Here is a 12,493-nt window from a genome sequence, read left to right on the forward strand (position 1 = left end):
CTCCATTTTCTCGGTTTTCCTCCAACCACTCTCTCTTTCTAATCCCTTTTCCTTCTTCTATTCCCTCATTCTCGTTCCCTCTCTGCTGCTTTCCCTCCTTTCTCCCTGCTCTCTCTCTCTCTCCGGTTTGCCGCCATGTCTGTGCTCCAGATGCTAGCTGTCTCAGCTCCATGGGCTGTGTCTCGGTGATGGGCCCCTCCAGGAATTCAAAGCACCATTCTGGCATTTTCTTCCAAGCAATTGCTTTTCTCCCAGTAATAAAGGAGGAGTAGCTTTAACGTTTCCCTCTGAATGGGTTTAGTGGCCTTAGGCAAAAACAAGCACAAAATGCACATCCTGGAATCCTCTGGAGGCAAGAGCCCGCTGCGAGTCACTGTCCAGATCCAGAGCCAATTAAGCCATCTCAACCGATTTTTATTTAATTTATTTGTTTCCATATCTTAGTGCAAGCGGAGAAAAAATAAAAGTTGCTGCAAAGCTCCTGACTTTTTACAAATCCGCTTGTGTTTTCCCTTTTTTAAGAAATCCATTTTCTTTGCTCTCACGCAACTGGACAACCAGACGGAGGACATTTGCATAAACCTGCTTACTTTGACTGTGACCTATTGGGCCTCGCAGTCACAAACTACTTATGATATGTAAATATTATACACACGCTTTTAATGGTAATTAAAGTCACATTGACACATAATTAATTCACAGTAGACATGGAGCATTTAAGGTGCAATTAGCCATGGAAGCTGGTACGGTGATACTTTGCCTAAATGCAAACTCCAAACACTCTGCAATTTGTTTTCACATTAAGTAAATGTCACAGCATATTAGCATGTTATTATGGGTGTGCTGGGTTCCTCCTTTCTTTGGAGAGAAATGTCTGGTTGTGAAGGCCAGAAGGGGAAACAGCAACAGGGAATAATAGGAGCTTTGATAATGCTCGCGATTTTGCCTGCGCGCTATTTATGTTGCGCAATATTTCACATCAGACAAATGGTAATGCCAACGATAACCCGAGTAGTTTATTATGAGATCTAAAAAAGGAACAAGCCATGAAAAAAAAAACATCTGGAAAACAAAAAAAAAAAATTGCTGATCCATTGCAGAGCCATTAACATTTTCTGCATATTGAAGGTCTTTGTTAACAATTCTCATACAATAACAAGGACAACTTTTTTTTTTTTGCTAACTATATTGCAATTATTTTACTGCCCAGTCATGCCAGCAAGCAGCAGGGTCTCACTGGTGGCTACAAATAGAGTAAAGTTTCTCTTTATCGTTTTAATATGAGCACACAGTCATGAATGTTTGATTCTTTTTTTTTTTAAGGAATAAAAAATGAGAATCTTTGATCTCTGGAAAAGTCATTATTGGGTTCCACTGAGAAAAAAAAACAAGATATTTTCTTATTTTATTCTTTAACCAAAAGCAATAAAAAATTGCAAGAACTGGTTCTATACAAGGTCTCAATTTAATGGATTCTCTACGTTGACCAGCCCTGGGAGTCCGACCGTCAAGCTAGCACCAACATTCGACTACAGCTCACGTCTTTTTGCTATAGAGTTGTTTTTTTTTCAGCTTGAACAGTTCATGTCAAATATCTTCCATGAAGATCTTTCATGCACATATTTCAAGCAGCACAATAAAGATCTCAGCAAATAAGCATTTTCATGACTAAATAAGGGAACATCCGCACAAAAAGAGCACCGCACTGACAAGAGTACCCCACAGATTACAGAAAAAAGGAATTGCCTTTGGCTATGCTGCATTATTCTTGAAGAATCCATGTACAAACAGGGGCCCATGGCATCTTAATATTTTATAATCTAAGGCACAAAACGCCTCTAATTATTTCTAACCCTTATCAAAGCTACTGCTTCGTACGGTTAGCAGAGTAATGACTCAACACGGTGTGTTCCTTCCTCAGTGTAAATAGTGCTCAGTGATGCCTTTTTAACATATGGAAAGGATTTTTAAGACCCTTAATGGAGTTTTAACAATGTAAGTTTTTGCTTTCTTGGTAGAAAACTAAACCTGCTGACTGTGTTTCCTCAGGCTATATGCGGGTCTTTCTGTTGCTGCCTGACAGAAACCTGCCCCTCTTCCCTCACAGATAACATCTGCGCCCAAGCCAAGACGTTCTGACACATTCCTGCTCTTGCAAGCTTCGCGTCGGTTTCGGCCAGTTGAGCGCCGACTCTTTGCGGTTTGTCCCAGTCCTGCTACAAATTTGATGCATTTCATCGAGATTTTATGTGAAATCAACACAAGTGGTCAGTATTTATCAAGCAGAAGTGAAAATAAAAACAATTCCACAAAAATACCAAGTGCAGCCTGCAGATCTAGATTCCCTCAGTCGGTATTGTACAACATGGTGCTGCTGCACAGATCTTTCAGGGAATGCGTCTACCAGTTTTGCAAATCAATACACTGAGATTCTCACAGATTCAAAGTGAAAGCATCCAGTTTTCTACTCTTGTCATAAGTAGATTTAGTTTGTGAGTTTTTCTTAAACTCACAAACTAAAAGTGCATAAATAAACTGATCTAAACCCGGGACCCGCCAAACTGCCCATCTTCTGTCTGTCAGTCTGTCTTCTGATTTATTCCAAAGCTTCCGGTTTTTGTCAAAGATTAAAATCCTTCTCATGGGCCGATTACCAGCAGATCCACAGACCAGTAGCAGGTTGGACACCTCTGATCTAAACTGTTCAGCTATTCAACTCTGCCGACTGTCCAGTCTATAGAAGACTTCCCCACAACATGATGCAGCCACTGCCATGTTTCACCAAGAGAAAGGAGTAATTTGCTGTCTTAATTGTTCATTCTTCATTTTTTACTATAATCTGCTGGCCATGAAAACACATAAATGTTTATTTGTATGTATTTTTTACCTACAACTTTAAGCCTGTTGCATTAAATCTCAATAAAATGCCTCCAGAAAACATATGCAAAGCAGCTTATGTCAGAATCTATCTGCAATTATTCGCTTTAAAGGTCTCATAAAACGCAAGGACGCCAAAGGTTTGACGTCATCTTAACGTCGCAGATGCCCCTCGGCAGCCATTTTTGTTAGTAGTCACCCATCACTTGATGTAGCTGCAGAACTCCAGCAGCTTGTAAACAGTCACGCGACACAAAAGGCCACACTGCAGAATGAGGTGAATGGCAACAGAGAAGGTCGCAAGTTTGCATCTGTGTCTCATGTTTTTCTATGCAGTTGAAATTACACAGAAAGTATTAACGTTGGGCAAAGGTAATAGTTGGACACTCAAATTTTAGGTATGCATTTCTTATTTTGTCTTGGCTGCTGATACTTTAATGCAACATCATTTCTGAGGCTGAAATAAATCAGGAATTCTTAAGTACAAGGAAAAAAAAAGATTTCGGTTTTCCTCTTCATTTTCCCTCTCAAGATCTTCTTTGCTTGTTACTCTTCCCTCCTCGGCGCCCTTCCTCTTCCTGCCTGTCTGCAGCTCCGATCTGAACCTAAGCCTTCCTACGGTCCTCAGCCATCCTGAGATAAGATTAGCATACTTATTAGCTATCTGTGTGATCTCCCTCATCCGCTTTCTCTTCGGCAGTCACATGCACGGGCTGCGGCCTCATGAATGCATAATTGCGCCATTGGCAAACAGGCCCAAGGCTGCGAGCAGCCAGAGGAGGGAGCTAGTGCACAGAGGGCGGTGTTGTTGCTTTTTTGTTATTGTAATCAGCGGGTGCAGAAGCGGTTCGCCGTGATTACTGTGTTCTGTGCCAATCAAATGCTAGAAGTGGAGTTGTTGGGCTTTATCTTCTAATTTTTTCTGGTTTCAATTCTGCCCTCTGTACACTCCTTCTCTACTCGATTCCTTCAAATTGCTCCCCCATCAGTCCCATCCTACCTCTCTTTTTTTTCTTCTTTTTTTTTTTTTAACCTGCATCTTCTCAGACTCGAGTGCGGACGTTGAGTGTCCGCGCTTCCCGCTTCGTCCTGCATCTCTTATCCCCTCACTGCTCCCCTCCACTCCGCTTAGTCTCTCCCTTCTAGAAGGGCCTGAATGAGGATGGCAGATCATGTTAAGTCGGACGCTGATGCTGGATGGCAGGCATCATATGAGTCAGAGTGGTAATCACAGAGATTTCTTCTTTCCCCCTATGGTTGGACGACACACTGGGAGGGAAGAGAAGTAGCCTTTAGTTACAAACCATGGCGAAGCATCGCCACACGGTACTCTACTATGTTTATAGTAAGTCATTGAGACCAGTATGCTACCCAAAAGTCGCCCTCCCCCGCCAAAAAAAAAGCAAAAATTAGCCACAGTCATTGATTTGCACAAGTTATGTTGTAGTTCTAAAATCGTAGAAAAGTGTTTCCTTGTTGAATTTCAGCAATAAAACACCATGCCGTCAGTTTGTTGTTTACCAAAAGTCCAAGCCAAAATGATAGTTATACATAAAAAAAAACCCTGCCACTTAATCATTAAAAGTAAGCTATGACTCAGCATAATTCAGTGGCATTGTCAGCAGCTATAACCTGAACAATCCTGTTTTTATTACGTTAATGGTCTCACTTTATCACGCTGGACCTTTTGTTGTTGCTGCTCTTTTTTTACTTCAGGATATTTACATTTTTCGGAGCTGAAAGAATGTACAGCCTGGACACTTCAGTGAGTTTCAGGGAAGTTTTCATTCATGTTTACAGCATTTTTTTTTTTTGTAGACTTTGATATTGACATTTTGCTGTTTTAAGTTTTCTGCAGGCAGACAGTGAGTCACATGTTGTCGACTTTGCCAAAAACAGGAAGTGGAGAAATGATTCTGTAACTAACAAAGATATCCCACATCATAACACTCTCACCGCTGTGCTTTACAGTTGGTTTAAGATACGCGCCCTGTGTTCACCAGGAAATTATTGAAGATCCTTTGGACATCAGCGTTTATAGCATGTAAATGCTTCACAGACTCGCTATTTATTTAAGAATGACGAGTCATCTCGGAGCAAAAACAGTCAGCTGTTATTGATTTGCACAAGTTATGTTGTAGTTCTACAACATAACTTGACTGTCCCAGGTCAGAAAATTATGCTTCTCATAATTTTCAGGCATCCTGTTGCAAATGTGATGCTGTTTCAATCAGTGCAGTGCAAACAAAGGCTTCACAGCTGACTTTTCCGAAAAGATAGAAACAATTCAATAACTCTGGCTAAAATAATATTTACCATCAAAATAGTCCCTTCTTCCTGCTTGATACTCAGTTTCTGAATATTTCAGACTTTATTAATTCTGAATTTCTGCTGATTGTTCGGTTTTGAAAATGATAATACTGAAATATTTATCAGTATTTGCAGGACAAGTTGCGCCTGCTTTTGATTGCCAAATTTCAACGTGCTCACTGCATTTCAAACATATAATGATTCATTTAGCAATATAGATGCATTTTCTTCCATATTTGAACATTATGTTAAAGAAGCATGAACTCTAATGCAAAAATAATACAATCGGCTGAAAAACCATTTATCTGATGTGAATTTTTATCTCCTCAGCAAAAATCAGTTTGCTGCTCCCCTGTTTTACATTACAGTTGAGTCGCCGCTGTTTACGGTATTTTAAAAGGAAAGTAATAAGCTGCGCCTCCATAAATACAGACTGATTAGGGGAGAACAGGAGTGCAGAGCTGTGGAGAGAAAGGGAGACGCTGGGAGAGCAGGAGACCTCCGTCACAGCAACATATATTCACCACAGGTGGGGCAGCGGTCAGCCGAGCAGCCCAGGATAAAGCCGAAACAAATGGAACATGGCGGAAACGAAAGAAAATGCAACGCTGCGGGAACCAGTCAGATGAAAACAAGGAGGGGAGAAGTTTGGACATGAGTTATGTCAGCTTCATCTTTGATAAAGCCAGATTCGCTGGAGCTGGTGTGGAGCCGACTAAGAGTAAAAGGTGTTGCTAGGTGAGAGGTGGGGGAATCTTGCACTGAAACAAACAACCAGGCTCTATTGATCGGACACAAGCACGCAATCAATTGACATGGCTAAAGGCACCACGAAAGAAGAAAAGGGTCCACCTCCTTCCTCTTATCTTAAGGCTTTGCTTCTCATAATCCACCCCATTGATTAACCTGAAGCTCATGTGACTGCAAAGCAAACTGACTCATCCGCACACTGTAAATAGGAAACGAAGGAATGAACGATGAGGTGCAACTGTGCGCGTTTGTGTGTCAGTGGATAGGATCTTTAAAATGCACAGTTGTGTTTGGCTGGCTTTTTTTTTTTTTTCCAGCTGGCCTCCGTGTCTCACATGTAGCAGACTGAGCGGCCGTGTGCCAGCTGGATTTCTGCTCAAAAGTGAGTCACATGTAGCTTGAGACAGATAGGGCAGGCAGGCAGGAGGGAGAGATAGGAAGGTGCAAGGGTACCAGAGAAGTAGCCTGAGGAAGTGCAGTGTGTGTGTGTGAGTGTGTGTGTAAGTGTAAGTATGTGTGCTGGGAGGTTGATGGTCTGCATACATTTGCTTAATGATGGCATTGTTGGAGCATGCTGTCCTTACAGCTAAATGGGGCTCATTCAGAAATATGATATCTCCCTGATATCAGTTCTGTGTTTTAGAAGCATTTTTACGTATATGGTTTGTGTGGCTCACCACCCCGGGTGGCATCACTCTTGGGGCACCACAAGAACTTCAGCAGAATATTATGTTACTTGTTCACGAATCCAGACACTGGGAAGTGAGCAAGTACACCTACAAATATTTGGGATGGATGAATTTGTGAAAACAAATTTCGAAACTAAAAAAACAACAAAAAAACAACAGTATAGTGATCACAAATGGTGGTAACTGTAGCGATCAAAAAATGTTTTTCATGTGTGTGGATGTTGGTGGTAAACCTGCACACAAGCTTTTGATTCTAGAGTCTAACTCCATATACTGCCACCTACTGGCCAAGCAAATCATGCACGTATCTGGATCGTTCTGTAAATCAAACATTTCAACATTGGGCACTAAAATATCACCTTTTTTCAAGAAATACCAATTTGCCTTTAATCTGCTAAAGTGGCCATCATGTTTCATTGGTTTTATTTGAACAGTTTTATTAATACTTAAGCATAGGAATATTTCTGCTTCGTAGCATTTTATAACAAGATACATGCCAAAATATATCAAAGTCATTGTGCGTTTTTAAAAGGCCAAACTGAAATACGTCAAATAAATAAATGAGTAGGGTGTGGATGCTAACGGAGCGAATACGAACCAAACAAAAAAAAAACCTTGACATCTGGAAGCTCAAACACAAAATGTTTCAAAGGCGACGGGTTTTTGTGCTGCTATAGCGATCGCTTATCGCTGGCAGACAACTGAGACGGGAGGACAGGTTGAGGAATCAGAATCGAGGGGGGGAAAAATTGTTGCGTCACAGGGGAAGGATTTAGAAAAGGCTGACATTTGTGACCATGTCAGTTGAACAACAATGCCGCATATTTTTATGCAGTTTTCAAATTCGGCCCCCTGACGTTTTTGCGCGTGAATCCTCGACGCCCCCAAAGACGTCTACAACAGCATCCATAAAGATGATTGAAAACCCTCGGGGAAATTCCAACGCGAGGTTGTCATAATTCATGCATGAAAGGGTGATAATGAGGAACAGTGCCAAATTTATGAGGATTTGTTAGTCGGGTTTTGTCCCCTCCCCTTATGAGATTCTTCTGCACATGCAGGGAACATTGATTAAAGATAAACTTTTAAGGTTTCTAAGTTTCGTTCTGCTGAAAACGTTTGATATTTCTATCGGCATAAAACTCACACCAGGTCTTGGTAAGAACACAAACATTCAAAGAAATCAAAGCAAATTTTATCCACAAGTGAAGTTATATGGAACGACAGGAAAGTAAATATTGAACATACATCTAGAAAAATAGTCAATACTTTGTTTTAAAGCCTTTTCTGGTAATAGCTTCTTACTGGCAGTTGTTGCGTAAATTGCTCAGGTGAGATTTTGGTCTGCTCTTAACATCTTCACCTCTAAACTTTGGTTTTTTCCAAAGATTTCCAATTGGACACAAGTTGGGTGATTGACTGGGCCATTTCTAGCGGTTTCACTTAGTTTCTCTGCAGCCAACTGAGAGTTTCCTTAGCTGAGCGTTTGGGGAAACATTTCATTCTGGGAAACTCGCACTCGTTCCTTCGCCACGTTCTTACCAAAGACTCTCCCGGTAGATTCCTCCATTCCAGCACCACATGCCGTCTGGCAGCACACAGCACGGCGTTCCGACCTGCACACGTCACATTTCATATGGTGCGTTTCCTCCATTAACATTCAAAGCTTTGGTCTCATCTCCCCAAAGTAGTGATCCTTGTTCATCACTGGCCATTAAGCTTCAACACGCTTTTTAATTCAGTAGTGGAGTCTTGTGCAACGAGTGTGCTCAGACATCACAATTTTTCTTGTTGTCGTAGGAAAATTGTGCCTACCTGACTTTCTGGAGTTTTCCACAAGTACTCTGTGTCTCTCAGGCAACTCTAAATTTTTTGATTCCTCAGTCAGAAATCTGACATGGGAGGTCAACCAATGGCTGGTTTACGGTGAAATGTTCTTTTTATTTCCCGAATGTGGTTCTTAAAGGCACATATAGAAGTTTAGATGACACATACGATTGCTGGTACTATATTTTGCTACAGCAAGAGATTGCACGAGTTTTTTTTTTTGCTTATGCCCAAAGTGCCACTCAACAGTCCTTTGGAGTTGATGGATTCTTCATGAGCCGTCACTTAATATGAAAATAAATATCGATTTGAATGTAGCAGAAGGAAGGCTGTTCAAAAACAGATTTCAGGTGGTTTCTTGACTTTTTATGCCTTTTCACTTGTTGCTCCATGCGTTCAATACTTATTTCTAGTACCATCACACTTTACTGTACATGACTTGAACAAATTTGTCTAAACTTCTTTGTGGGGGATGAACTTTTTTCCAGTTTTCTGGTGTCAGTTGAAATCTTGATTTGGCCAGTGCTTTACAAGCTGTATTTATAGAACTACAAATATTTGTCTGTCTACTATTATATCAGAAGTGTGACGCCTGTGTCTTAATTCTTTCTGTATTATTGATTTGTATCGATTTGATCCGATTCGAAATGTTTCTTACATTTACATTTGTAAATGTATTTGCAGCTGAACTGAATACCTCTCCTTTAAAAACGAAGTTTTACACGGAGCACAACACAGACTGGGATTAACATCGACACTATCAGCATGGACTGATCAAACATGGGCCTGATTGTTTTTGCACTGATGAAATAATGTTTAGATCTCAGTGGTTGGCAGGCAGCCCCCACAGCATGATGCTGACATCACCTTGTTGAGCTGAACAAGAATCCTCTCATCTCAGCAATGATCATATATATATATATTAAAGTTTTGATAGCTTCCAAATCTGAAAATGCATCTATTTTATTTTTTTTTTCCTTCTCTGGTGATATTCTGCCCTGGGTGCCACATGTGCAAGATCCGCCACTGCAGCGTTTTTGGCGTCCCGCGCAGATAACGCGCGTGCGGCCCTATCGCGATCGGGCACTAATTCACGCGTGATTATTTTTTTCTCTCTCTCTTTCCAGCTACAGCCGCTTTCAGACGTGCAGCGTGGAGCCCAATGCGCTCTGCAGGCAAATTACCGAGGGGTTAAGAGAAATCATCACTATTCACATGACACAGTGCCCCCCTCCACCCACCCCCAACCCACCCCCCACCCACCACTGCGCAGCGGTCAGGTAAATAATAAAGAAATCAGCGACTGGGAGTGGGAAGGGGGGGATAGAAGGGGAATGGGGGGTGGCGGGGGAACTTACCGCAGTAGAGAACTAGCAGCGCCGTCAGGAGCAGCACAGCCCAAAAAGTTGACGACATCCTCGGCCAGCGAGTGGCATCTTTGCGCCTTGCCGATCTCGGCACCGAAGCCATTGATTACCACAAAGCAGCACTTCCCGCTTCGGAGGGAAAAATAATAATAATATTATTAATAATAATAATAATAACAAGAAGAAGAATATTTTAAAAAACTGAGCAAGAATTTTTTTGGGGGGGGGAGGTGTGGGGGTTTAAAGAACGTATCTCAATTTTGTTTTACAATCCAACTGGACTTGTCAGTGCGCTCATATCTCCGTGAGTAATCCCGCAAAGAAGAAAAAAAAAGAAGAAAAAAAAAGGCATGACAAAGATCCAACAAACTGGTAGGAAAGCGGCCAACGCTGCGCAGAAGAAAAGGTCATATCATCCAGAGGAAAGCCAGAGGAGAAATATATAAATATATTTTTTTATGTCTTCAAAAAAAAAAAAAAAAAAAAACTCGGTCCGCCTCAGTTACCACAAAGTGCCACGAAGGACCTCGGTTTCCAGTCAAATCAGGCTCAGATTGCGCTCATGGAAAAAACCTGGAACTGTTCAATCATCTCTACCGCAGCGCCGGTTCAGCTCCGTTCACCTGTGGTGTCTGTCCACGGCTCGACTCGAACGGAATAGAATCCCAGGAGCGGTTGACACACACGCACGCACACACACACACGCACACACACGCAAAGGGAAAAAAAAGAAAAAAAACTCCTTTAAGGTGACCCTTTCGGCTGGGAACGGATGAGGATCCGTTGCGTTGAGCGCCGGGAGAAAGCGCGGACGGAGGCTGGGAGAGGGAAGGAGCGCAATGTGCGCCTCTAAGTGATCGTGTCCAAAGTAAACATTCGGATCAGTCAATATTACGTCAGCGAGAAAGCCGCAGATATCGCCACAGACTGGTGCCGTGACGCCAACATCCAATGGAAGCTGCGTAAAATACGGCGAGAAGGTATTGAGCTGGGGTGTGAGCGCGCGTGTGCGTATCCCCCCCCCCACCACCTCCACCCTAATACCGCTTCCAGCCAAAATCAATGCAAAGGAACCATCCGAAAGTGGCCCCGTCGATTCAAATCATCATTTCGAAACATTATTGTACGCGGCTCTGTTTTATAGGCACGTTTGAATCGGATAGCAGCGATTTCAGCTCTTCGTTCGGCTCCAACACGTAAGTGAAAGTTCAATCATGTCCACCGGAGAACCCGCTTCGATTAGAAATAAATCTTCTCTCTCTCTCTCTCTCATTTTATTTTATTTTTGCTGCTGTTCGGAGAGCCACGGCGTTACCAAGTCCTGACGCACTGAATCTATTGTTTTTTTTATTATTATTTCACTGATCGATGGGGGCCAGTCCCACCAGCTGAGTCTAGGTGCAACTTGAGGGCGATGAAGGCAAAAAAAACAAACAAACAAACATATCCACAACAAAGAATATTTCACACTGCAGTGCTTCACAATAAACTCGAACCCTTTGAACTTTTTCTTCGATTTATCCCCCAATAGACACAGTTGGACTGAAGGTCTTGGTGGACAGAATATAGTCAAAGATCGGCGTCAGGTCAGAAAGGTCATAATGATGACAGTGACATGGTGCACGTTTGACAAGTGCTTTATAGACCAAAACCCAGAAACGAAAACCTCATTTCTGGTCAAACAGGAAGCCGGTGACAAAAGAACCGATGTGCTTCTGAGAACAACTTAAGAAGTTAAGTGTTCTCCTGCAAACGTGGAAGGCATTGAAAAGAGCAATAAAACGTTCATTCGGTCAAACTGAGACAAACCGAGAACTTGAGAGAAATGAAACCACGAGGATCAGGAGACGCGCTGATGGAAACTACGAGCGGAGTGAGAAGATGGGGAGTTGGTTGCTGGAGGAGGAGCAGGTGGCTGGTCAGAAACTGTGGAGTCGCTGGAAGAACTCACAGGAAACCAGGAAGCGGAACATGAACGCCAAAGTGAAAGGGTGAGGAAAAAAAAAAAAAAAAAGGAACGTCCATAAGCTCCTGACAATAAGCGCCACCCAGGGAAGCATTCAAATATAGATATACTGCAGGCTCTGTGACATTCCAGTCAAAGCGAACTATATCCAGGTCTGAATGCATGAACCAATTTTTTTTTTCATCTAAATGAAGAATTTTGCTTGGTTTTTCTTTTTGAAAACCGGTTGCTCACGCACAAGAATGAAGTATTCTAAAAATCGCCAGATCTTTTCGTGTCGTTTTACGACAGATTATTAATTGACACAAAAGCTCATTTTATTTGAGTCCTTTGCTTTGTGTTTCCATTCCATGTGAACGAGTTGACAACAACATGAGTTATCTTGGGTTTAAAACTTTCTGCACTCAATAAAAAACAAATAAATAAAGAGGAAATGATGGACAAATTGAAAGCTGACCCTTAATCCATAATTGGCCACATTATTGCAGTAACATTTTTTTGCTCTGCCAAGCTCCTGGTACCCACTTCCAGACCCTACCCCAGTGTTTGGGAGCTGTTTGATTCAGTGATACCATCATCAATCTGGGCACAGAAACCCACTGTAATTTCTGAAAAGGTTGTCAATCCCTGGGTGGGGGAGTGGAAGAGGGCGGCTTGGTCTTCCTCTATTTAAGCTACATTACTGGGCCGCAAACACGACACAAGAG

General features: G+C 42.1%; 1 protein-coding gene across 2 annotated transcripts in view; it reads right to left on the reverse strand.

The window, feature by feature from the left end:
* Positions 1–10,834, reverse strand: part of tafa5a (TAFA chemokine like family member 5a) — a 147,405-nt gene extending 136,571 nt beyond the window's left edge. The window contains exon 1 of one of the 2 annotated variants that reach the window (XR_008607713.1): positions 9,812–10,830. Coding sequence is in view for 1 of the 2 variants with exons in the window: in XM_055055611.1 (XP_054911586.1) it covers positions 9,812–9,923 (112 nt within the window). In the remaining variant the exon portion in view is untranslated. Of the gene's footprint in view, positions 1–9,811 lie in introns of both variants that reach the window. The other variant, XM_055055611.1, reaches the window with a different exon arrangement.
* Positions 10,835–12,493: the final 1,659 nt, after the last annotated feature.

Source organism: Poeciliopsis prolifica, unplaced genomic scaffold (genome assembly GCF_027474105.1).
Source record: "Poeciliopsis prolifica strain line A6 unplaced genomic scaffold, Auburn_PproV2 SCAFFOLD042, whole genome shotgun sequence".
Lineage (NCBI taxonomy): Eukaryota > Metazoa > Chordata > Actinopteri > Cyprinodontiformes > Poeciliidae > Poeciliopsis > Poeciliopsis prolifica.